Below are 26,992 nucleotides of genomic sequence, written 5' to 3'. Positions count from 1 at the left end.
ATCAAAACGTTCCTGCCGGGTCCAGTAGAGAAAGGAAAAAAAAACTTTTTCAGCCTTAAGGCTCCTTTGGGAATCGCGCAGGACTCGAGGTTGGGTCTGCAGGTTTTTGGGAGAATGGGGTGTACTTGAATGAGCAAAAGATAAATCAACCGTGTTGCCTTTCTTTTAAACCCACCAACAATAGAAGCCTTTAACCCATTAAAGCAGAGAAAGCATGTCATTTTATATTTTAGCTATATAGCACATTGGTTGGCTATTCAAAAATAGCAGATATACAAACTCATAGTGCGTCACTTCGTGCCGCGCTATGAGCTTGTAGATCTGCTATTTTTGAAAAATCTTGAAATTATTTGCAAATCTTTGAATATATATTATATTTAAAGCAACATTTTTAATCTTTGCTTCTGGGGGTCCCTGGAACAAAAATATTTTGAAATGGGGGGTCAGTGGCCAAATACATATAATTTTGGGGGTCCTTGACATGAAAAAGGTTTGAGCACCACTGATACAGCAACATAAGTTTTGCAGAAAACTGTTAGAAGACATTTTTAGAATCGGCCTCAGGTCTTATTGGGTTAAACACAGACAGAGCGGACTGCCTGTCAGTCCAGAGGGCCAACAAAGTGAGTGTGGTTGGTGAGCGCGGGCATGAAAACGTGTCACCAGGTGGAAGCCATTTTCCTCGTGTCACAGTTTATCTCATTACACGATCTCCTCCAGGACCAGCTTCCGGGGACCACTGCACATTAATGTGTTATTGCAGAGCACATATCACTGGAAGTGCCAAAAAGAACCTGTAACCCAACAACACCTTCAGACGGTAACAGCATTAGACTGACGATATGGCCAGACTCCTCCCAATATGTCCCAATGGCAAGACAAATAACTGTTGACATTGACCTAACTTCAGGGGCTTTCAGACGTGAGGTGCCAATGCTAACAATAATGTGAAATCTCTACACAGTAAAATCCTCGGTGTGAAAGGACAATTCCGGGCAACAACAACATTTAGCCCTATTTTCCTGTTTATTTCCATATTATTTCTGTTGTGTAAAAGATTCCTGTTATGTAGTAGCTTCCCCTAGGCCAACCAGCTAGGAGCATATGCTCCTCTGGCTGTTAGGCTATCTAGGTCCCACAAAACCACAATCTATTTCCACAGACGGCGTCAGACGGTTAATCAAGCACACACCCGAGTGGTTGTTAACCTCCAGGAAGCGGCCGCTGTTGCCCAGCGAGCTCTCGGAAACAAAGTCCCGCAAAGTCGGTCAAGATTTGAATTGCTATAACCAGTCTTCTATTTCTTCGTTTATTTGGCATTGGTCTTATTATATTTTCACAGGTTCCACAGACTACTCTGAAGTGCAGTTACTGTACTTCATAAAATCTGCAAATTGTTAGCCAAAAGCCTTACACATTGTATTCTCCATTAGTTTTTTATTATTATTTTAATAGTAAGACATTGAAACACAGATTCTGCTATTGTAGCTGTTATTGGAACAGATTATACATTTTTCAATGTATAACATTTTTGGCTTTTCAAACTAAATATTGCATAGCAAGCACGTGGTCATATTCCCTGTTATTGCTGTAAAGGTTGAACAATCTTGAAACAACCTAGTAAAGTAGTCTATAAATCTAAATGACAATACATGACATGCAATCAAAAGAGACAAAAGGAGCTTCTATTACAGTTGTTTTTGCATGTAAGGAACAAAGGAATATTGGCTCCACCAAAACAGCATTGTTACAGTAACAATTGCAGTTTATGAAAACAGCTTCTGCCTGTCTGACATTACTCTTGCAGTGATTCTAAATATTGAAATGGATGGAACTTATTCAATGTGTCAAAAATGTTTTATGGTATAGATGTGTAAATGGAAATAAATCAAAAATGATTAGATCAATGCAAAATAATCCAAGAAATATCAGCCCTGTCATAACGATTCAAGTCTCACTCTTGCCGGACTTTGAGCGACTTTGTTCAGAGAGCTCACTGGCCAACAATGGCCGCTTCTTGGCCATTGTGTGTGTTTGACTAACCAACAAACATTGTCTGTGAAAACGAATTGCGGGTTTGTGGGAGATAGATAGCCTAACATTCTGAGGAGCATATGCTGTCGGGCAGAAACCTCTAATCTCTCTGTGTTAAATTAACATTGCAGATTTTACGGCGTACCTCTGTTCCTCTACATTCACAACATCACGTGAAATTTGGTTATGCATTAGTGGCTCGTTTGTGGCTCTATCGTCCACTAACAAATGTAATGTAATTTCCTCATAATAGGATCTGATACAGTGGCAAATACTTTTTTCGTTTCAGCTTCCACCCATGTTACAAAATAATAAAATGATTTTTTTTTATGTGTAAACTTGAAAAATCGGGCATATTTAGAAGTGACCAAATATACGGGTATGTGTTCTATTGACATGTCAGTTGTGACCATGCAGTACCTTTGGTTGGCTGTAAAAACCTGGAGAGAGAGCATAATGCCAAACATTTTGCTATGGCTTTGTGTCGTGCTGCTTTTATGGTTATTGTGGTGGAGACAGAGTCATTCTATTTACCCGGAATGGATTCCCATTCTGACAGCTCTTAAAAAAAACCTCAGTGTGGGTTCCACTGAGTCACGACTCCAGCTGATGGTGTCGTTTGTGCCTGGAAGAGGCGCTTTCTTTTCTCTTTTTTCTTTCTTTTTAAATACAATGTCATAACCAGTCTGAGGCACATTACTGCATGACTTCAGCAGAGTGTCAGGATTTATAGCGTCTTGACCTCGTATAATTTCTCTGTGAAATATTTCCTCGCAGCGGTGCCAAAGGACCATGCATGATGTTTACCGCTGACAGGGCCCTTGGTTTCACAGTTCATTGGATGTTTCATTTCCCCAAACTTCTTGACTGATGTCACCTCATTAGACTTCCCCCGCTCAGCACAATACTTTCCAGCCCCCCCCTTATCTTGATAGGTGTATTTTAGGTGTTTGGGCGCCCTCTAGGGCTTATAACTTTATTGTGGTGGTGTATTATTCAGTGCTTTTGAAGGCCAATTGATCTGGACGTGACTGGAATAGCCCAAATCAGAGTGGCCTATGGAATTCTGTGATTGATAGTCCAATTAAGCAGGGGTTTAATAACCAGGGCATAGACGGCCTGAACAGCTAGGCAGCCATTCATCACGGTGTGTGTGTGTGTGTGTGTGTGTGTGTGTGTGTGTGTGTGTGTGTGTGTGAGTGTGTGCGTGTGCGCGGCAAGGCCACGAGGGCGTGTGTGTCAGCACCGCCATATAACCTAGGCAGCAAACAAATTTATGACCATGCACTTTTCTGCGCTTTTGTCAAGCATTTACAGCCCCCAACCAACCGTTCCCTGGCCACCTATGCTTATACAGCGCCCTGTCAGACTGCAGAGGAGGGCGCGCCCCAAAATGCATCCGCGGATCGGCCCCCGGGGGGGCCGTTGTGTTGTCGAACCGGCTCTTCTTGCTTAACCAAGAGAGACAGGGCACAGCGCCAGGCTGGCCCCCCTATTAGAGCGTGTCAGCCCAGAGATCAGGCCTCAAACAGCAGGCAAAAAAAAAAACAGAGCCGGTGCTCACAAAGTGACACCGAAAAGCCTTGGTCTTTACTTGGGCCTGTCACTTCAGGTGAGCGTCAGTGTGTGGAATGGAAAGGTGGAGCCCCCCCCCGGCGGGTCCCGGCGAGCTAAAGGTCACGCAGCAAGACATGTTTGGTACGCCGGGTTTGAGCACCGTGCCTCTTAACTCCCCCCCATTTCATCCACACACAACTCTTGAGTCTGAAGCCTGGTGCAACACTTCATCCCACGGCGGTGTCGACTTACAAGCTCACAACGTGTCATATCTGCGCCGCGTTGTGAGCGGTGTAGGTCGGCTGTTTTCGACGCGGCGACACCGTTGTGCAACGGAGCATAAATTAGGCTTGAGGAATGGGTTTTTCCTCCTCTTCTAAATGGGAACTGAAGTGGCAAGCCATAATCGCCCAGATTTATTCACGTTTTTAATATTTTTTTGAATTAGTCAGCTCTTTCCAGTGCACAATATTTATTGCCCAGAGTTAAAAGGCATCTTAATGAGTCAAGAGCAATTTATCTGCTCAATTATGTGCAAGTTTAATCCCCATTAGAGGTCATTAGGAGTTTTTATTGTTGGATTCGACAGATGTGGTAGATCTTCCTTTGACACGTCTTGCTGAGTGAACATTTATCTTTCCTTAAATGCTATTTTGGTTTTCACCGAAAATGTTACTGTAATAATGGCGTTCTGCACATCAGAGTCAAAAGATTTTCTAGATGGGCGCTCGGGTGGCGCACGGGTAAAGTAGCTGCCCACCACGGTGGAATATGGGGGTTCGAATCCAACGCGGTGCATCCGGCTTTGTCGCGTGTCTATGCGAACAGAATCGGAATCAACTTTGTTGTCACATCACAGGTTTACATGTGTAAAACGGCGGGTGAAATTCGTTGGTGGCTTCGAAACACTATTGGCCCGTGTTCGCGGGAGGGAAGCCGGGCAGTAGGCGTGTGCTGATACACTAATTTCACGAAACCATACGATACGATATTGGGCTCACGACATCGATACGATATCGATATATGGCACTTTTTTATTATGAAAATATATGGGGGGGAAAAAAAGCTTATGAAAATGTATGGGGGGGGAAAAAGCAAATGCAAACAAATACTTCTGTTTTTGCATTATTATTATTATTATTTTTTTTTTTCTCAAAACAATATTTTTTCCCCCCCAAGACGATACATATCGTCACGAAAACGTATCTCGATACTGTATATCGAAAAAAAAAAAAAAAAAAAAACTGTATATAAAAAAAAAAAAACATAACCAAAACATCCATCGCACAACGTTTGTGTGATGGATCGTATACACTACAGTCTCTTTTTCTGTCCTGGTGCGAAACTATGGTTACATTCCATAGTAACCACAGGCACGTGCAACAACCACCATCTTAGGAAGTAGGGGTGTGCGTACACTAATTTCACGAAACGATACGATACGATATTTGGCTAACAACTTCGATACGATTTCGATACGATATGATACGCACTTTTTTTATTATGAAAATATATGGAGGAGAAAAAAAGAAAATGGAAACAAATAATTCTGTTTTTGCATTATTCAGACATGCAAACTTGTAGCTTTTCAGCTACAATAGCCGTTTTGAATCCAAATAGTATGACACCTGACCCGAAAAAAAAACATATTGTCACTCTTTTCACTTCGGGGCCGTTTGCATGCCTGATTATTATAATTGTAAAAAAAAAAAAAAAAAAAAAAACGATATATTTTTTTTCCAAAACGATACATATCGTCGCGAAAACGTATCGCGATATATCGCGGGACGATATATCGGCACACCCCTATTAGGAAGAATGAAGACGGGATCTAATCACATTCAAATCTAAAATATTTGTTTTTCAAGCTCCCTTAGTTTGCTCTTCCAACACACTCACCAATTCCCTTCCGCTATCTGCACGTACAGTACTACGATCTACTAAAAGAATAGCTGTACTGTATATTTGAGAGTCGAGTCAAAGCAAATAACTTGATGACCCTTTCAGTGTAGTGATTATTGTAGAGCACAGGGTCCTTGAGGGGGTCCCCAGCTAAATGACGGGTCTTAGTGGGTCCTCCGGCTCTTAGCGGTGATTCTCAACCATTTTAATTTCAAGGACCCCCAGTTTGACATGCATTAGGCTATGGACCCCCATTTAATGGCATTTCTATCTCTGGGACCCAATGTATATTGTAAAATCAATGTTAATTTAACTCTGAGAGTGTACAAATGGAACCAAATGGACCCTAACAGGTCCATTTGGTTCCATTTGTACACTCTCAGAGTTACAGACCCATAAGGGTCCATTTGGTTCCTAACTATCCATCATTTAGCTGGGGACCCCCTGGAACTTACCCGTGATGGGATACTTAGGACCCAAATGAACTCCAACATGTCTGTAACTCTGAGACAAGTGGACACTTATGTGTATTTTCCCATACCCAGATTTAAATTAACACTAAGGATCTGCTATTTGGGTATTGGGACCCCAGCAAACACGCAAATCATATCAAATGAGGGGGTCCGTGGCCTAATACAAATGAACTTGAGGTGCCTTGAAATTAAAAAGGTTGAGAATTACTGCTTTAGAGAACCATTAAAAAGGTTGAGAATTACTGCTTTAGAGAACCATTACCATCTGTTGCCATGACCGACCCATGTTTCTTGTTGATTTTGTCTTTTTATTGAGTTTATATAACGGATGTGAGTTTGACTTGTTCAGCACGACTGTTCGAGGGGCTTTTTGTCTTCCTCAGCTGGACGCTGTTGTTGTTCTTTTTGTCATCATGTAATTCAGTACAGCAAACTACCTCACCTCAATCACTGAAAATTGCTTTTCAGCCTCGCTCTGCCAAGTCGTGCCATCCTCCTCTCCCCGTCGTCCCATTCTATCCATTATCGTCTTTTGTTCTCGTTTTTCTCCTATCACTTTTATTTGTATCGTCAGCATTGCTGTAATCCATTTTCTCCAATAATTAGTTGCTCATTTTTATGCATTTCTATACCCCTCCCCCCCACCAATGTTCTTATGCATATATTATGTCCTCATTGTGATTTGTGCTTTATTATTTGAATGGCTACTTCTACATGCAAATCAATGCTCCTATTTTAGCCGCGTTCGGAATACGCTGCGGTAAACACAATGCTGTTTACAGACTTTTTGGATGAGCTCAATGTCCTCGGGTTAGGCTGGAACTGTCCATTATCTTCTTAACGATTATCGGTTACTTTTTCCATTAACCGAATAATCTAACAAAATCTGACCAAATTGATTAGTTTGATTAGCTACTTAATCCTTATTTTATACTTTAAAAATAGTGAAAATAGCCAATCTATTTTCACTATTTAGAATAAAAAACATGTGCAATTCTTTCGTCAAATATTATTATTATATTTTGGAATTTGGAGCGAAACGAATATATAAAAAATGTTCATTTATTTTCCCCAAATAATTGATCTACAAGCACACAACGCTTCGCATTGTGGCATATTGTTTTTGAATAGGGATTAAGTAATAAAATAAAGTTCAGTTTGTGTGCATTTTATATTTGTTTTCTTGTTAAGTTACTTTTTATTTTTAATACATTTGTTTGCTTAGAAACTTTTATCAAATCCAAGTTTTTCAAATAGATTTGAATATATATATAAACAATAAAGAAGAATCTGCTATTAACTATGCAGCACCTCCCGGTCTGAACTTCAGACTTTGAAACGATCCCATCAAGATGAGGGGCATTGATCTCTGCATACAAAGTAGTCACCGTGTCTCTTCTCTTCCCCCCTTTGTCTGCCGGTGGAAAAGGTTTGCCTCCACCTGTCACAAAAACACCAGACAAACAAAAAAGGCCGCCTGGTGCCGCTCAGGGTGCAGCGGGAGAGGCTCCAGAGATAAAAACAGGTACTGCGGTCGGTCACAGCCGACTGGGCTGTGATGCACTGCCAGGATGAGTCAGCGGAATTCCTTTCTCTTTTTTTTTCTTAGTACAGTCATTCTTGGGTTGAAAGTAGCCAAGTTGATTGCCGCCATTTGCTGGTGCGTCACGCTCCATAGTCTACGCCATCTGTTTTATTCCTGCGTACCTTAATACTTGAACCCGCCATCGATTCGTCCACCCGTGGGCAGTAAGAACAGCATCCTTAACAAAACAAAAAAAAAAGGTCACTTCTCAAAGGGAATTCATGACTAGTGTACGTCGATACGAGCCGTGACCTTTTTCTCAAGACAAAGACACCGCCCAAACGTTTACGACACGACATAAAAACCATGCAGGGGTGAAGCGTTTATAGAAGCAAACGTGGTGCTTTGTGCATTTTCTTTGCTTCTTCGCGAGACGGTGTACAATGGTGGCCGTGGCAGAATTCTGACATTCAGCATCTGTCCTGCAATAGTCTCTTTTCAGTGTGATGATGTAGTAGACTGGAGTAAGCATAATGCCCAGGGCTCAAAATTAACTTTCTTCCCCAGTGTCCCGCAACTGTCCCAAATTCTACTTTTAACTATCCCAGACTTAACAACCACTGCCCCACATTTAAATAATGTGTTTCTTTTGTTTTAATTCTACATAATAAAGTTTCATAACTTTTGTTTCAGTAACTCTCATCACTTCACTGACTCACGTGGAAGTTCTGCTAGTTGTTCCCTGCACTTATATCAGAAGAATACAACATTTAAATCATCCGAGGTGTTTGGCCACAATCAGTATTCATTATTCTTTACTTTTATTCATTGGCTGAGTTACTGTTTCTTGTCCATTTCTGTTTGATCAATAAAGGTGTCACTGCAAAGTGCAGTTTAAATGCAAACCTGTTTCTGATGGCGATGGAAATGTACATACAGACAGTACACACACACTTGGAACCTACAGTACCTCATAGCAAAACACTTAATTTTATTTTAAACTCTATGACGGCTTCATAGTTTACCATTTGGTTCAATTTGTTTTGTGTTCATATGTACGTCATTCTCACTATTATCTCTTTACCGCTGAACACACTAATCCATCGGTCTCTGTCTCGTCTGATGCTACTTTGTCACTTCCAATGTATTCCAAATTGTGAAGCCGTTTGTAAGGTCGGTGTCATTATTGGCGCTATAAATTAATCATTGATCATCCTTCTGACATTTAATTATGATGACTGACATATCACTGCGTTGGTTTACATGTGATTAATTAATGGTATGGGAGCTATAAATATTCACAGCGGCGCGTATTGGTCACCTTGTAATGACAGTGGTGGAGCGGGCTAGGGCATTCACGAATAGTGATTTTTAGTATTCGAATTATTCGACCTATAAGTATTCGAATATTCGATTAATCGATTTGATTATAAAAAATAAAATAATAAAAAAATAAAAAATAAAAAAAATAAAATGTTTTTTTTTTTTTTTTTTTTTCAATGACATTGATGACTGGACTCAAGGAATGCGAGTTGACGTCACACCAGAGCTCACAGCTGCGTGTCTGCTGCAGAAAAGCCAAAAAAAAAAAAAAAATCTAAAAAAAAAAAAGAAAAAAAACTTTAAAAAAAAATATATATATTTTATCGAATAATCGAATAGTGGTTTGATAGTCGAATAGTCGGTTTGATAGTCGAATATTCGAATATTCGATTATTCTGTTAATGCCCTAGAGCGGGCACAGGTATCGAGAAACAGGACCATGCAGTCTTAATCAGGCTTGTGTAGATGTGGCCAGTTCCACAATGATTAGGATTTATAAACCAGAATCGGGCGAATGTGCGGCTTTATCAGATTTATTTAATCTGACAAATAGAATGCGTATATATATATATATTTCTGTCTTTGTGGGTACGCAAGCATTTTGATGACTGTGTGGTTTTCTCTACTGTCCCAGAATTGTCCCAGATGCCGCATCTTTGTAGTCTGGAATCCAGACTGATTCGCTACGTTCGTCTTTTTCTCACTTCCCTACTCAGTCTGGCCAGGGTCCTATTTGACTCGTATATTTCAATAATGTTTTTTAAGTCTGACGTCTTTTTGTAGTCCGACGTCACTTCCGGGTCCAAGAGGCACCAAGCACCGTCCACTCTTCATAGTAAACAAACATGTGGGAACCCGTAAATCTTTTTACACTAACCTCCTTTTTCAGAAAGGAACCATTGAGGGTTAAAAAGGGTCTTAATGCTAATATCATAGACAGTAAAAAGTAGGCTAATATATATATATATATATATATTTATATACCCATTATTATATATATATATATATATATATATATATATATATATATATATATATATATATATATATATATATATATATATATATATATATATATATGCGCATATTGGCAAAACACATTCTTGGACCCGGAAGCTGTTCTGACGGGGCGCATACGTCACGGCGTAACAACAGAATTACGTAGACAAGTCAGGAAGTGACTCGAGTTTTATATTGGAATACACTGGTCCCCCCCCCCCCCCCCCACACACACAGGCCAATCGAAAGCCACGGACCGTTTTCTCCCGTTCGTGCACAGAGATAGGAGGCTTGCCACTTGCCAGTCTGTGAAGCGAATTGAGAAAGAAAAAAAAAGCCGAACATAGCAATCAGACTGGATCCCAGGCTAGTATCTTTGTGTCCCAGGTGCTCTTTTTTTATTGTCCCCATGACAACGGGACATTCGTAATTCCGAACGCTATGCGCGGCACAAAACCTGTGTCTTAGAAGTGACAAGGGAGTTGAATCAATAGAATCTAGAAAAATCATTGAGTTGCATCACTGTAAGTTTGGGGGGTGGGGGGGGGGAATGGAAGTTATAAAACTACTGCACTTGTAAGCACTCTTCATCTTGCAGTGTGAGTGTCAAAGCCAAATATTCTTGTGCAGGTAAGCACCACCCACATGAGACCAGAATCAATTCATGAAATGAGGGATTGATTTGTTCAAATGGAGTTGACAGAATCAGCAACTTTGACCGCCTCTCCTGTTCATCTCCATGCGCGCTTAAAGCCCCTATTAGCGAATGGCAACGATTTAGTGGAGGTTTTGGCATAGATAAAGGTATTTTTCCCCCCCCCTCATAATCAAAGCCCTAATTTGTTTGTAGCTGAATCTTCCTTTGGTTTAAAGCACTTTCGGACGGATTTAATGAATTAGCCTCTTTTAGTTGGGCACTTAATGAACTTGTGGCCTGTGAAGGTCTGTGAATGCTAAAAGCTTAATGAGGTCCTGCCTGAAAATGGGTTCTTAAGAGTGAACTTGGGCAGCCCCCCTCCTGTAACTCATTCCCCGAAGTTGGGGGGCGGGAGGGGGATTAGAAAGTCTGCCCCTGTGTTAGACCTAGACCTTGGTAATAGAGCAAGCCAAGAGAGAGAGGGCACACCACTCACATGTCACAGCCCTCAGATTGATGTGACGATGGGGCTCCTGGGGAAAGTCGTTTGAAAACGACTCCGCAGGAGGAGAGGCAAAAGGGGGCCAGTGGTTACATTAGCATTCTGAATGAGAAATGGGGAGGAAAGAGAAAAAAAGAATTTGTGCCAGAGATTCATTATTATTACTAGGCAATGAAATGATTTTCAGGTTAAAGCACGTACGGAACGGAAGGATGGAGGGTTCAGTATTAAGAAGAGAGGCGCACAGTTTTGTGCCGTGTGATTTTTCTTTTCCTCTTTTTCTTGGGATGAATTTGTCATCCTGTAGTAAATTAGTACACATCTAGGCTTTCAGCAGAGCCCAAATGCCCCTGTTTTTATTGCTCCCCTTTATTGATGTATGGTGTAATAGCCGGTGGATTTCTTACTCACAAACTTTATTCATTCATTTCCATATACATAGCTCTACAAAATCATTTTACTTTGCAGTTTTTTTTTCTTCGTCACCTGTTTTGTAGCACCTTCCATTGATCATTTTCTATTTCTTTTAATTATTATAAATAAGTTTGGTTGTTTTAGTGTTTTCTCTCGTCCTCGGGGCTTCCATCTACGCTCACTTCTCTGCGCGCTCCCTCTTCGGTTGCAGGTGTTCTCTCTCGGTCTCTCTCCTCCTCCTCTTCCTCGCTGGACTCCCGCCACGGCACGGCGGCCCGGCCCCGTCCGGCGCCCAGGCAGCGGCCTCCCGCCAGGCAGCGGAGGGAGCGCGTCTCGCCCAGCCCCAGGAACACGCCCCCGCCCGCCCACCTCCGCGCCTCGCCTGGCACCAAGCTGCTTTCTAGCACAGGTGCGTTTTCATCCTGCGGCCACTGGGGAAAACTCGTCGCTATGTTGTCGTACCGCGGCACCGCGCGCCGTGCTACGAGCTTGTATATCTGCTATTTTTGAAAAATAGTGAAAATTTGTGAAAATCGTTAAATATATATTTTAAAGCGAACATTTGTAACTCAAATCTTTGCTTCTGTGTGGTCCCCGGAACAACATATTTTGAGAACCGCTGACATACAAACATACGTTTTTCAGAAAACTGTTAGGATTTATTTGACATTTGTAGAATCGGCTTCAGGTCTTAACCCTTTAAGACCTGAAGCCGATTCTACAAATGTCAAAAGTAATTATTGGGAACCCAACGTTTCGCCCTGACAAAAGGTCTTCTTCAGAGAATCCCGGGCAGGAAATGAAACTTACAGATTGCCGCTTTAACCACTTAAACCCCAGCATCTGTATTCTGGGAAAACCTTCGCAGAAAATAGCAGATCGACAAGCTCACAACGCGTTGCAACACGTTGTGAGCTTGTCGATCGGCTATTTTCAGCGAAGATACTTGTAGAGTGAAATGGGACGTGTAGAGTGAAAACACAGAAAATACACCAGTATAGAGCCTTGAGGGACTCTCGCTCAACAACGTGTGGGGTTTAAGGGGTTAAACTGCAAGGTGGTCATTGTTTTCTTTGCCACAGGCCCCCGGAGCCGGACCCCTTCAGCAGGCAGCTCTGTGTGCGAGAGCCCCGAGGTGCGGCTGGGAGAGCGGGTGCTGGTGGTGGGCCAGAGAACCGGCGTGGTCCAGTTCTACGGCAAAACCAACTTCGCTCCAGGTCAGAAATCTCCCCTGCACACCTGACAACGGGAACCACATCTATGCTATTAATACGTTCTATACCATAATATCTATGCTATTAATAAGTTCCATAACATAATATCTATGCTATTAATAACGTGTATACCATAATATCTATGCTATTAATAAGTTCTATACCATAATATCTATGCTATTAATAAGTTCTATACCATAATATCTATGCTATTAATACGTTCTATACCATAATATCTATGCTATTAATAAGTTCCATAACATAATATCTATGCTATTAATAAATTATATACCATAATATCTATGCTATTAATAACGTGTATACCATAATATCTATGCTATTAATAACATGTACCTGTATACCATAATATCTATGCTATTAAGTATACCATACGCTATTAATAAGTTCTATACCATAATATCTATGCTATTAATACGTTATATACCATAATATCTATGCTATTAATAACGTGTATAGCATCATATCTATGCTATTAATAATTTATATACCATAATACCTACGCTATTAATATTGTATATTCAGTAGTGTCTATGTTATTAATAACTTATATTCAGTCGTATCTATGCTACAGCAGTAGCCTGCAGTGATATCTAGGCTGTGAAATATCCCTGTTTTTTGATATATAGCATTCACAGTTCTGTATATTATCTAATTATGTATGCTGTTGGTCGTCTGTAGCTCCTCCCCCACTTTGAATTGAATCAACAGGACCAAAAATGTTATGCAAAAGCGCATGATATTGCGTGCTCAATTTCTTAATTATTTCAGGAGAATGCATTGCTTTGAGTGTTTAAAACACGTATGCATGCATTACGAAACATGCATTATGCATTGCATTAGGGTTTTTTTGGTGGTAAATTTAGTAATGAAATGTAGCAGGGAAAATCCCAACAATTAATGCATGAGTCAGTACGATTAATTTCCTCTTAGTGCACCTTTTTCGCTGACTAAGCGATTAGACTAAACAGTTTGGGTCGGAACTACACACTTGTGAGAGAAAGCGCTCTAAAGCCCCCTGGGGTAGTCATACTGCATGAAATGTAGCTCATAGACATGTAAGGATTAAAAGCCATCGATTCAATTTCACTAGCAGATAATGAATGGTTCTGAAAATGGCCATACCAGAGATGCATGGCAGAAAAGAAAACACGGTACTGTACATTGACTCTGCATACCACACTGGATTGAAATGTGCCACATCAGCTGTGAGGTGGAAAGACACCACATCGGCGCTTGAATAGCACCAGACTTTTCTCTTCTCTCTTTTTTTTTACCTCTTTTTTAACACATCGGGTGCCAGAATTTTATAATAACAGATTACGTTCGGTGCGAGAAATCTCACCGTCTGCAACGCTGCGCTGTTTAGAGCTGTGGACTGTGGACACACGCACTTAACAATGCATGCGTGCACAGCACGCTGAAGCATGGAACAACAACATGTCTCATGCGAGTCACCATTGCAGAGCGATCGCGCATCGATTTTGCCCACTGTAAAAAGTTAAGGAGATACAGAGGTTTTTAGCAAGCAAATTCAAAGATTTGCACACATTTTCACGATTTTTCAAAAATAGAAGATCTACAAGCTCGTAGCGCGGAGCTTGTAGATCTGCTATTTTTGAATAGCCAAAGTGTAAAATAATGTTTTTTAGCTCAAATGAAAAAGTGACACAGATGCGTTCAGGTCTTAATGGGTTCTCCCCACACACATTTCTGTGTGTTGTCACTGCTATTATATCCTACTGGCTCAGCTGCCAAGTGAGGAGCCCCCACCGGAAGGACATAGACCCTTCGTACTACTCCTCCTGCCCAACATTCCCCGCTGACAGGTGCCGCCCCCAGCCCGTCGGATTACGTGCTACTGACAATTATCACCCTCCCCGCCCGGCCTCCCTCCTGCGAACACAGGCCAATTGTGTTTGTATATAGACCCTCAACAATGCCGAAAGCACCACAGTGGATTCAAACCCCCACCAGGCATATATAATCATATATACAGTAAGGCTTGTGTATTTTATCACATAGCAGGGGGGTTTTCTGCAGGCAAATGTAGGTGCTACCGGAGGGGGTGCGCGTGCGTGCGCTTATGCCTCAATAGCGATACAATATGACTACAGGTTCACACTTGTTATTTTTAGCGGCGCTAGCCGCTCTATACCTTTAGGTATAGAGCGGTAGCCCTCTATACCTGGCTTTTGCGTCAACGTTCTGATTGGTCAGACACGTCAACAAAGTGATTGGTCAAGCTTCACGTGACACGTGGCTATAAACACATTATAAACACTTATTGATGACAAAATGTATCAAAGGCGCCGCTACCTTCACACAGGTGTGATTTTTATTTATTTTAGGGTCTTTTTATGCCTTTTATTTAGAGAGGGATAGGAAAGTAAGCTGAAAGGAAATGGGGAGACACGCAGCAAAGGTCGTCGGAAACGGGAGTCCCACCGCGACACGCTCTCAGGCTGGCATTGCAGCCTAGGGTGCCTGAACCGTCACGCTACGGCCCAGGCCCACACTTGTTATTTTATATATTACTGGAGTTCGGGCGCGACCTTTCACACCTACATCGCACCGCCGATCGGACTGCCCATATATGGAGCTCTCTGTATCTGTCAGTCCTTGTCCCGTTAATGCCCATATATGGAGATATCTGTATCCGTCAGTCCTTGTCCCTTTTATGCCCATATATGGAGACTCCTTTATATGCTCATATATTGATTGTCTCTGTATCTGTCAGTCCTTTTATGCCTATATATGATGTCATGAGTATATGTGCCCATATATGGAGCTGACTGATTTATTTGCGCCCGATGCCATGACGACACATTGAGATTAGACAACACACTCCATATTTGGGCGCGGCCCGATTCAGTGCATACTGTGAAGGTGTAGGGTGAGTGACGGGTTGGTGTCACATGATATATGTGACACACATCTGCTGGAAAACACGACTACATCATGCCATTGTGGAATGTTGTTCTTCTGACGTTTAGGCTCGGTGGTTCGCCTAGAGACTGAAGTGGTCTAGTCATAATCCCTGCACAGGACAGTCAGTGGAGGATTGGGCTTTAAATTGTCGTCATAAAGATTTTTCAGAACTAAAGGCAGCAATGTGAGGTCAGGGATGATGTCATGGATGATGACATATCTTGAGTAATGACTTCACAGATAAGAGCCTGCATTGTCTGGTCTCTCCTCTATACAGCGTGTGTTGCGCAGTGTTCCATGATGCAGTTGGTTACTTTTGCAAACTAAAATCATATATTTAGGAATACTAGAAACATCATTTCCATGTTGCAGCGTATTTTAATGCTAGTGTTACAGCTCTGCACAAAAACAAGGCACTTTCATTATCTGAAGAAGGGTTGGATTTCTGTGTGGAATATTAGAAATGCATAATTCTAAGGCTTCATCCATGCAGATATTCTCATGAGCCCCCCCCCACACACACACACACACACACACACACACTCTCCCCTAAATCACATTTGACGAATATTAAAGGATGTATTAAATTCTTCCCTGTGGCCTTGCGTGGGCAACCTCGCATGCTCCAAATCACGTTACAGTTGCCGTTTTTACAGTTACAACTCATATGAGAATGTGGGCAGCCAGACGCCATACAATTGGAGGGTATATCCATTAACGTAGTCCGTGGGAGTGATCAGGTATGAGTCAATGCAAATGTCACCGCTAAAGATAACTGTGTTTTTATAGTGCCCTATTGACGGTCTAATTTAAACCAGTGTTTAACTCTTTAAGACCGGGAACGCATCTGTGTGCCATTTTTAGATTTAGTTGGGCTATTCAAAAATAGCAGCTCTACAAGCTCATAGCGCGGCACCGAGTGCCGCGCTATGAGCTTGTAGATCTGCTATTTTTGAAAAATCATGAAAAATTGTGCAAATATTAGATTTTTTTTATTTGTAACTCAAATCTTTGCTTCTGAGGTTTCCTGGAACTAAATATTTCACAAATGTTCGCTTTAATAAATATATAACCCAAGATTTTTGCCACGAATTTTCACGATTTTTCAAAAATAGCAGATCTACAAGCTCGTGGCGCGGCACTCGGTGCTACTAAGACTACTTCCCGGTCTTAATGGGTTAAACGTCAAGTCGTATCACTCCGGCCCGCTGTGCCTCGAACACCGGTGCTCTTTTAGATGAAGTGGTTCCTTTCCTCTTGTCACGGTTGTGTTCGAGGTGTGAATGCTGCGCTGTAAAAAAGGTCCCTTTTTGCTTTTGTCAGTAAGCGCCGCATTGTCTATATACTGTCTCGTCTCAGAGGAATATACCGTAGCTCAATGAAGAAGGAAGACTCTTACAAGTCACTTTGTTCTTCGGAGCAGAGTACTTGTGTCATTCTAAAGGGCAACTACACGACTGAAAGGGAACAATGGTGTTTTATTTAACCCATTAAGACCGGGAACGCATCTGTGTGTCATTTTTTAGATTTCTTTGGGCTATTAAAATTGTAGATCTGCTATTTTTGAAGAATCGTGAAAATGTGTGCAAATTCATAATAACAAATTAGGAACAAGCTTCTGGGGATTCTACAAATGTCTTTTTGAAAAAACTTATGTTGCTATAATATCAGTCTTTCTCAAACTTTTTCTTGTCAAGGACCCCCAAAATGATATGTTTTTGGCCGCCAATCCCCATCAAAATATGTTGTTCCAGGGACCCCCAGAAGCAAAGATTTGAGTTTAAAATGTTCGCTTTAAAACATATATATATATTCAAAGATTTGCAAAAACAAATCTTGATTTTTCAAAGAGAAAATAGCAGATCTACTAGCTCATAGCGCGGCACTCGGTGCCGCGCCATGAGCTTGTATATCTGCTATTTTTGAATAGCCAAAAGAAATCTAAAAATGACACACATGATGCGTTCCCGGTTTTCATGGGTTAAAGAATATGTGGTGGGGGGGGGCAGACTCTAAAAGATACCAGCTGGCTCTTAGCTCTGTCTGGCAGCTTGTCTGCGTTACTTCAGGCCTCTCTGTCTGTCTGTCTGTCTGTCTGTCTGTCTGTCCAGGTTTCTGGTTGGGTATCGAGCTGGACAAGCCCAGCGGTAAGAACGACGGCTCGGTGGGAGGGGTGAGATACTTCAGCTGTCCGCCCAAGCACGGCGTCTTTGCCCCCCCGTCGCGCGTTCAGAGGTGAGTGCTTGCTTGATTGATTGATTGAATACTTTATTGACAAGTTTATTGTCAACAGTACAGGTAGTATAGTCTAAGCCAGGGGTAGGCAACCTGCGACTCTAGAGCCGCATGTGGCTCTTGGGCCCTCTCCCGTGGCTCCCAGTTGCTTGGGCAAAGAAGTATGCAAGGGAATAAGAGGTTTTCTTTCTTTTTTTTTTTTACTTTAGGCATAAAGTTAAGTTATTAAAGTTAAGTTATTAGTAAAAAAAAAATACAGCAGATAAAAATAAGAAACTAATCATTGAAGGGAAAAAAAATATATATATATATATGAATGCTTGGTTTGTTTGCTTTCACCACCAACGTTTCTGGCTTACTGATCTGCTTTGAGAAATTAGCAAACAATGAAAAAAAAAGCTATATTGAAACACCAGAAAAAGCACACAAAAAAAGCCGCTCGAGACAGATTTTTAATGATGCTTATCTTTTCTTAATACATATCTTTAAAGGTTACCTACCCCTTGTCTAAGCCTAAGGTTATGCTAAAAGGATAAGACGCAAAGCCCAAGGGGGGTTTGTTTCCATTGTGTTCCATTGTACTCAATTCATCAGTAATACATATAATAAATACAATACAAATACAGTGCAATTACAGTACACGTTGGAATAAAACTCGGTAACATCATAAGGTATATTTAGAGAGTAAGGAGTGGCGGGGGGGGGCAGATGATTCTACTATCAAGGTGTTCAAGGAGTTAAACTATGCTCAATTGTATTTTAAGGTCAGCCTTAGTTACTTTTGAGTTTGGTAGAGAGTTGAGAACCTTCATGTATTTTGGTACGTCATTATGCATTTTTCCCCATGTTTGGGCCGAATTGGGGGAACGAGGTCAGTGGAGCTCCTTCCGGTGTTCTCACTCACTCTAGAGAAGTAGATTGCACGCTTGTCGTCGACGTGTGCCGTCGAGAAGCCCAGAATTCTGAGTTTTGTTTGCCAGTAGTGCGGCAGCTGCAGCCCGCCCGCCCTCAAACTGACCAAAACAAATGTTGACGAACAAACTAACTCTCTAATCTTTAAAGCATGTTTGAAATCAGGGTTGTTATTATTCATCAAGGTGCCCCATCTGGAGAACGTGGCTGGAGGTGATGTTTGGGTTTGGCGTCATCAATACATGTGATGGCACTAATGAGCGTCTTTGACAGTGTCATTTGTGGGAGCGGTGACATATTTGATTTTGCCCTCTGTGCTGCAAATAGTACTCGTCTGTGCTGGTGATTAACGAGAGTCAGAGTTGTCAAACGTTAGGCCCGAGGCCCCTTTCCTTCCCAGCATGCACTTCTGATTTACTGTGGCACCCATTAATGAGCAAAACACTACCCCCCAACCCCCCCCCCCCCTTCCTGATAATAACTATGCATTATGGGTAATACATATGCATACAGTTACATAATTTGGTAAGCGGTGGGGTGTATCCTAGGTGGTCCGTAAGCTCTCACAAGGTAGTTGTGAGTACAAATGCTGTGGTCACAGTTCACACTGCCAGCTACAATGCCACAGGCTACCATTTATTTTCAATGGAAGCCAGCGACACGAAGATGCAAAGCTACAGGCTCCCATTCATTTTCAATGGAAGCCAGTGACATGAAGATACAAAGCGACGTCCGACGTTTGTAGCTGCTACAGTACAAATCTACAAAGCTATTATTCAAGTTGAGCTGGCTTCAACAGCCGCTGCAAAGCTACAAAACGACCAACTTAACCATCATTTTCCACTCCTCTTCTCTCTTCACACACAATTCCTGCTTGTAATGGGGAGGAAAACTAATTATTTCCGTCGGCCAGTAGTCTGTTCTTTTTAATCCCAGGCATTATTTTCCATTATATTTTCTACATGCTTTCGGGGTCCTTTATGGCTTAATTTATGTACACTTGTATCTGCTATTCGCGCGCGGTGCTCCGGCCATATGACAAAAGTATACATCTGGTTTAGAATGTGTACAATGTCTCCTTGCCCTCTTTTCACTTATCTGGTGCAAACGTCTGAACTGCTCCCGCGTGGCAGCCGTTGTTGACCTATAAAAACAGTGCATGAAACAAAGGCAAATTCCATCGGAGGCCTCATTATTATTCCTCCAGATTAGTGTGGGTTTCGCACGCTACACTATCTTCCCAAAGTTGTTGACTCAACAGCAAGCACAGAGCGCGCCAGCCTGGCCGGACTATATTTGGAAGTCTCTTAATCCTCGGGAAATGGAGAAAGTATTGTCTGACATGCACATTCACAAGCTACTAAAGGAGCAAGGAGGGGGTGGGGGCGGGGCATCTTCGCATATTGCTGTTCGGCATTCTGCCTGCAAATGAAACCTTTAGATGTTATTGGGCGGCACGATAATAGTATAGCAATGCCTTAAACCACAAGCCGAGTGTGAGCGAACACATACAGGAATCAAAGTCACAGTCGCTAGCTTAAAGCAGATTAACCGTTCTGCAGGTGTGACGTGCTGAAAGGTGGTTCAATCAAAGCATTCAACCCCCCCGGGTATATACTTGCTACAACCTTTATATGTTGTGCCGTCTTTTTGCTGTTTTGCCCTCCCTCGATTTAGACCACACACTTGTCACGAGTATGTTTTGTCTTAGTCACATTCCCTGGCTTATCTTTTTTTTTTTCTTCTTCTTCTTTCAATCCAAACCTTATACCTCTTCCCCAAGATAAAAGCCGGACGGCGCTCGGTATCCCTCATTCGTGTCCCCTCCTCGTGTTTTTCTAATTAACCCAGGGGGCACGCCGTGCGCTCAGCCAGGCATGTGCCCTCCAGTCTAATGGAGAATCTTTCCCATTCTCAGCACCCAGCCAGTCTTCTCTCTCTCTGCTTCGCTCTTCTCCTGCTGTCAGCAGCTATCAGGGCCCATTAGGAAAACAAACAGCAAGTCCTTGTGCTTTTTCTTCCCCTACCCCACACTCTTATTTATTTATTTTCGTTTCTCTCCCCCACTTTGCACACCTTAGCAAACGAGATAAGACCCTGCAGACTCGCACATACAGTATACACACACACATGCACCCGCACCCCCCTTTTTCCCCCCTCATTTCTCTACATTGCCTGTCTGCCTCGTAATGGCTTTCAGGGCTCAGCCATTATCACAGGTACATAGCGGCTTAAAGAAACATCACTAAGCCGGACAGGTACTCTGATGTTGGCTGGCAAAATGGAGGATTTTCTCGCCTCCTGCTGTTGCACTCATTGTCAGACGAGAGAACATCCTAAGCTGAAAGGTCAGGACACGTTACCATGAACATTACACAAACCCTGCAAAGGAATCCGAGAACAAACCGAGAAGGATTTAAAGTTGTCATCCTTGAATTGAATGGATCATTCTCTGGGTAACTTTCTTTCTAGGATGGAACCCCTGGCTGACTTCAGTGGACCTCAAATAATGGATATTATAAGATCTGTCAAATATGTCATTTTCATTTTGTTTATTCATAGGATCCACGGGTCTGTGGATTGCCTGTCAGACCTCTCGTCATCTCGGCTCAATCGTTCCTTTAGTGGTAAGCTTTGTTTCCGTTTTTCTCATTGATAGATCAGATAAAGATCTGTTAATTTGTGGGAAACCAGTACACTGTGGGAAATGCGGAACGAGGAGCGCCTCTTTTTGGCCGCGAGACGACGCGGGCCTGGAGGTGGGGGGGGTCGCCGTGCCAAACGAGAAGAGACGAGACCCGGCGGTCGCGTGGGAAGAACCCATTATGACGATAATCGGGGGCTGGCGGGCTAACCAGGTCTGCTAATTGGCGCTAATTGCCACCCCGGCCTAGAGGACATAATATTACCCCGACGGGTGTTTTTTGTTTCCCTCGAGGGGCCTAGTCTCAAAGAGACCCGGCTCGGCCCTGGCTTCTCATGCCTGAAAAAAACGAGTGCTGCTTATTCCACTTTTCCCACATGTACTGGTTTCCCACATGAGCTGTATCATATATATATATATATATATATATATATATATATATATATATATATATATATATATATATATATATATATATATATATATATATATGCTACTGGGTGTAATGTACTTTGTTAAAGACATATGATTGGCATGCAGGGACCATCCGACGCAGTTTCAGCACGTCGTCTGCGATCGCCGTCCCAAAGGAGACGAGCAGGAAGAGCCCCGTTAGCAGGTGTGTCTCTCTCACCCTCTCTCTCTCTCTCTCTCTCTCTCTCTCTCTCTCTCTCTCTCTCTCTCTCTCTCTCTCTCTCTCTCTCTCTCTGTGTCCCCTGCTCCATTTTTCCACACAGTCCTCTTTTCCTCGCTCTCACACTGCTTTTCAGTGTCACCTTAATAGAGGGAAAAATCAATGCTGATAAGGACCAGTGGTATTAGTCAGCAAAAGTCTGCTTTAGTTCAATAAAGTGGTTCCCAAAGTGGGGTCCAGTGACCCTTAGGGGGGTTCCAAATGCACCCTTACATGTATTTAACTCTGAGAGTGTACAAATGGAACCAAATGGACCCTTACGGGTCCATTTGGTTCCATTTGTACACTCTCAGAGTTACGGGGGGGTCCGTTAAATAAAAATAAAACATTTGAGAACCACTGTTCTAAATGAGAGCCAGCAGAGAAGTCCAAGATCAATTCCACAACTCGGTCTCACCAACACACAATCTCCCATCACACATTAAGTCCAAGCCCCACCATCAAAAATTGTATCCGGCCTAAAAACTCCCTTAGCCCCTTAGTCTGAGGGCAACTAGCCTCGGAAACCCAGCCTTTTTTTTTGTTTCAAAAGAAAAAAGTCTGGGCGAACGGTGCAGGAACGTTGGTCTTAGGACCTTGTTAACTCCTAACCAACCAGAGTGCAGAGGGGCGTCGCTCTAAATTTGGTGACGTCAGCCTGCTCCGTGCACAGACCGGGGGGGGGGGGGGGGAGGGGAGGGGAGGCGGGGACATAGATTGGTGAAGCAATCGGAGGACGCGGCTGCTCCGGGCGCCTGGGTTTGGATCCGCCCTTCGAGACCATGGATTGCTCTCGTTCTCTCAGTCTAGAGGGCAACTAACTCATTGTCTGTTTTTTGACCACTGAATGTAATACCTTTTTGTGTTTAAATTGTACATGTTTCTTTTGCCTATGTTTTATTTTTATGGCGTCTATATGATGTGAATGGAAAGCACTTTGGGTCAATTTCTGTTGTATTTAAATGTGATACACAAATAAAGATGAGTTAAAGTATGTGATATTTTGGGGTTAAAAAAGGTTAAAGCACTATATTCTGATAGTAATCATTGCTATAGAGTGTTTTTTCAGTAACAGAAGTCTCCCCGTCTCTCCAGCTCTTTAATAATATCAGAAAAGACATTTTCCGGTAGGTGTCAAAATCTCAGCCAATCAGGAGAAAGTACCCATTTTTATAGTGTTCCAATTTTGTCTGCTCATTTCTTAGTGTCATCACTTCGAATTTCACTTGTTTAATCTATATCCTGATTGAGTTCTCTATCCTGATTGGATAAAATTGGAAATGAAACTGAAACTGAAACGAAAATGCATTTTCTGTTTTATAAAGAGCAGGAGAGACAAGGAGACTCCTTTTACTGAACAAACACTATAGCCAGGGGTGCACATAACTGGTGCGCAGGTGCGCATGCCCAAAATAAAAAATGCGCACCACATCAGACGACACGAGGCGCTTTTGCGCACCAACAGCTGGGACAGGAATTTCCAAGCTTTTATTTTTTAGCAAAACTAAAAAATAAAAGCCTGGAGATCGAGGCTAGGAATTTACTTCCTGAAGCTACACTCACACAGTCACGCTAAAGCACCCGTCGGCCCCATGTACAGTACAGCCATTAGGCGCAGGGGTAGAGGACGCATGCTGCACGTGATTGTATGAGTGTTGCCTCGCGTCGCCTCGCATCGCCTCGCATTGCCTCGCTGCGTGCACGCAGCCAGCAGCGGCTGTTAGAGGCACTCGTCACCGATGATGAACGCACCGTAATGGTGCAAAATATGCCGTGAACGTCCCAATCTGGCGGATAAAATCAGCGCAGCAGCACAGGGCACCAACCTTGGGGGCTTTACCTAACAGCGTGAGAAAAAAAAAACGGCGAAAATCGGCGGAATTTAGAAGCAGAGCGTCCTTTTTTTCTCGCGCAGCACCCCCCCCCCCGTCGATAAAACTGTCCGGTGGGCACCGTGCTGAATCCCCCCCCCGTTGACAAAACGGGACGGGACCATGCGCACCAAGTCACATCTCCAGGTGCTCTTCTGAGCACCAGACCTAAAAAGTTATGTGCACCCCTGACTATAGCAATGAGTACTATCAGAAGAGCTACAGCTATTTAACACTTATTTTAACCAAAGAAAATCACTTACCCTACCTTAACTTGAAATCATTTATTTATGTTTTATTTTTATTTTTTTTCTGATTCACCGTCCTCCCCCGATTCATGTCACGTCAACAGGAGCCGCTCCACCCCCCACCGGCGTTGGAGCTCGCTCAGCACCGGCGGCGGCGGCGGCAGCACCACCCCCCCGCCACCGTCCGGCCCGGACGGCCGGGTCCTCCGCCTCCACGTGGGCATGCAGGTCCTGCTGAGCAGCGCCAACGAGATGGCGCTGATCCGCTACCTGGGCACGGCCGACTTCGCCCCGGGCCTGTGGCTGGGCCTGGAGCTCCGCGGCGGCGCCAAGGGCAAGAACGACGGCTCGGTCGGGGGCCGCCGCTACTTTACCTGCCGCCCGGGCCACGGCGTGCTGGTGCGGCCCAGCCGCGTCACCTACCGCGGCATCAACGGCGCCCGCCTGGTCAACGAAAACGGCTGACGCGAAAGGACCTGGACTGGAGGGGAGGGGGAGGGAAGAGGTTTTGGGTAGGGATGCACTGATATATCGGCCACATATCGGTATCGGACGATATTTGCCGGTATCGGTAAATAAAATTGACATTCAGCGATGGCAGCTTACCAAGCTGCAGATTCTGAAGTTTTTTGTTTTTTATAATGAACATTTATTTGTTTCCCTGGCACAAAAGGGGGCAATAATATAGACACAAATAAAATAAACAAATATAGGTAGCAGCAATCGGCTAAATTGGTATTTTAAACTTCGGTACCGACCCAGAACTTCCATATTGGTGCATCCCTAGTTTCGAGTGGTGGAGGCATCATTGCACATAAGAGGAGAGTCCTTCACTGGGGTCTGTCCTCTCATTTGATCTACTACTCTAACTTCACTACTTAATGAGTTTGTCTTCTACAGTGGGCGATGTTTTGGGCTAATTATTTCAAGAACTATCAATTTGTTTTTTTTTATTTATTCGTGTCGGTTTTGTCTCATTAATTTAGTCATTTGTTGAGGTTTTTTTTTAGTGCTCCCTCCAAAAACTGGGGCGGGTTGCAGTAATAATGCACACTAGAGGTTTGAGCTGACACTACTAGGTTTGTACTGGAACAAACTAGAAGGCAAAGGAAGCACTTTATTAAAAAAAGGAAGAAAAAAAAAGAATCAGCCTGGATGAGCATAGACTAAAAAGTTTGGTGTGGCAGGGTTGAAAAATAAGTCTTTATAAGACATTAATAAGACACACTTCACTATTATTGGTCTGATTGCATTGACGGGCAATGACAAAGTGTGAAGTTGGACCAGATGTGTGTGCACATTAAAAAAGTATTTCCATACATGGAGCAAATGTTATTACATTCAATAGATATTTATCAGCTAAGTTTGGCAGTGGACTAACTCAAACTAAAATGAGTAGACATGTAATTACCTAGAAACAGTGCATAGAAAGATGCAGCACTTTGGAATGAATAACAAAGAGGGGATCATTAAACGGGTACAGGGTCTTAATGAGAAGTTATGATGAAATGGTGGGATTCCACTCTATTGTGCTCACTTGTTACTGACTGGTAAGGAGTGGCGTTATGCTGGTGCTAAATCACCTATTGTGATATTGTCAGTGATTTATTTTGGTGACAATTGTATTGGCGCCTCTGCACAAGCCATTTTCAATACGGGGAATATGTGATCATCCAGAAGTTTCAAGGGTAAAGTTTACTATTTAATTAGAAAAGTGCTTCTCGTGGAGGGGTTTAGAGGTTCTAAATGGGACCGGCTGTAACTCTGAGAGTGTACTAATGGAACCAAATGGACCCGTAAGGTTCCATTTATACTCTATCAGAGTTATGGGGGGGGGGGGGGTCCTTGAAATTAAAACGTTTGAGAACCAATGGATTAGACCCATTGTGGGCAGAGAAATGAGCCATCGATTTGTGCATGTGGGGAAAAAAACCGACGCATTCTGCTCAGTAAAACATTCATGTACCACACACAATTAGGGGGGAGGCACACAACAGCAGTAGGCCCCCTGGACACCAGAGCAGAATCTCCAATGTGTTCTCTCTCTCTCATTGATCCGTCCGTCTGCGCTCCGTCTGCTCAGGCCTCGGAGTGATTGAAAAAAGCACCGGCAGTCACAACCCCAAGGTTGTCTGAAACATCGCGTTGCCAGGCTTCAAGAAATGAAAGCGGAGTGGTTGTTTGGGAACGGGCCCGGGTTGAATCTCTCATAGCTCATTTCGAAAGGTTTCCATCAATAGTCTCTTCCCGTTGACAGGCACTCACTTGATGGTCATTTGCACCAAGGCCATTTTGGTGATCATTCCAGTGACAGTGTCTCTTCCTCATGTCATCTGCCATACTGTACGTTACCTTGCCTTTGACGGTATAGCTGAAAGCCAAGAGTCATCGGAGAGTATTCTTGAAATTGCACTGATTGGTATGAAAGGCGTGTGTGGGTATTAACGGATTGTGTCAATTCCTGAATTTGTTTCTTGGCACGTTATCTTTGGAACTGCGTGCGCGATTTTAGCGTGAGGGTCTCGTATTGATGCATTTGTCTCACGGTGCAAAAACGGTATTTGTAAAATATTGAAATAAAGATTCTATTCTAATTTCACCCCTACTCTTTGACTTGTTTTTGTTTCATGCCACATATGCAGTGGTGTAAAGTAACTAAGTATGTTTACTCAAGTGCTGTACTACGATAACATTTTTGGGTATTTTTTACTATACTGGCGTATTTCCAATTTTCAGTACTTTTACTTCTACTCCACTACATCTCAGAGGCAAATGTCATACTTTTACTCCACTACAATTATTTGGAAACTTTAGTTACTAGTTACTTTTTATTATTATGACAAAACATACATTACCCACTTCAGCCCTATATACATTTCG

At 42.8% G+C, this 26,992-nt stretch overlaps 1 protein-coding gene across 5 annotated transcripts in view; it reads left to right on the top strand.

The window, feature by feature from the left end:
* The window catches only part of LOC311036638 (CAP-Gly domain-containing linker protein 4), a 66,472-nt gene extending 39,784 nt beyond the window's left edge, over positions 1 to 26,688 (top strand). For 4 of the 5 annotated variants that reach the window (XM_084045471.1, XM_084045470.1, XM_084045469.1 and 1 more), the window contains exons 10-16: positions 7,396 to 7,491; positions 11,578 to 11,775; positions 12,449 to 12,583; positions 17,641 to 17,764; positions 21,239 to 21,303; positions 21,861 to 21,939; positions 24,217 to 26,688. In XM_084045471.1, coding sequence (XP_083901597.1) covers positions 7,396 to 7,491; positions 11,578 to 11,775; positions 12,449 to 12,583; positions 17,641 to 17,764; positions 21,239 to 21,303; positions 21,861 to 21,939; positions 24,217 to 24,577 — 1,058 coding nt within the window. In that variant the 3' untranslated portion in view covers positions 24,578 to 26,688. The remainder of the gene's footprint in view (positions 1 to 7,395; positions 7,492 to 11,577; positions 11,776 to 12,448; positions 12,584 to 17,640; positions 17,765 to 21,238; positions 21,304 to 21,860; positions 21,940 to 24,216) is intronic. The other variant, XM_084045473.1, reaches the window with a different exon arrangement.
* The last annotated feature ends 304 nt before the right edge of the window (positions 26,689 to 26,992 follow it).

This window comes from Gymnoscopelus microlampas (assembly GCF_963454915.1).
Source record: "Gymnoscopelus microlampas genome assembly, chromosome: 20".
In the NCBI taxonomy this organism is placed as follows: Eukaryota; Metazoa; Chordata; class Actinopteri; order Myctophiformes; family Myctophidae; genus Gymnoscopelus; species Gymnoscopelus microlampas.
The sequence above is the reverse complement of the archived record's forward strand: the minus strand, read 5'-3'. Positions and strand labels throughout refer to the sequence as shown.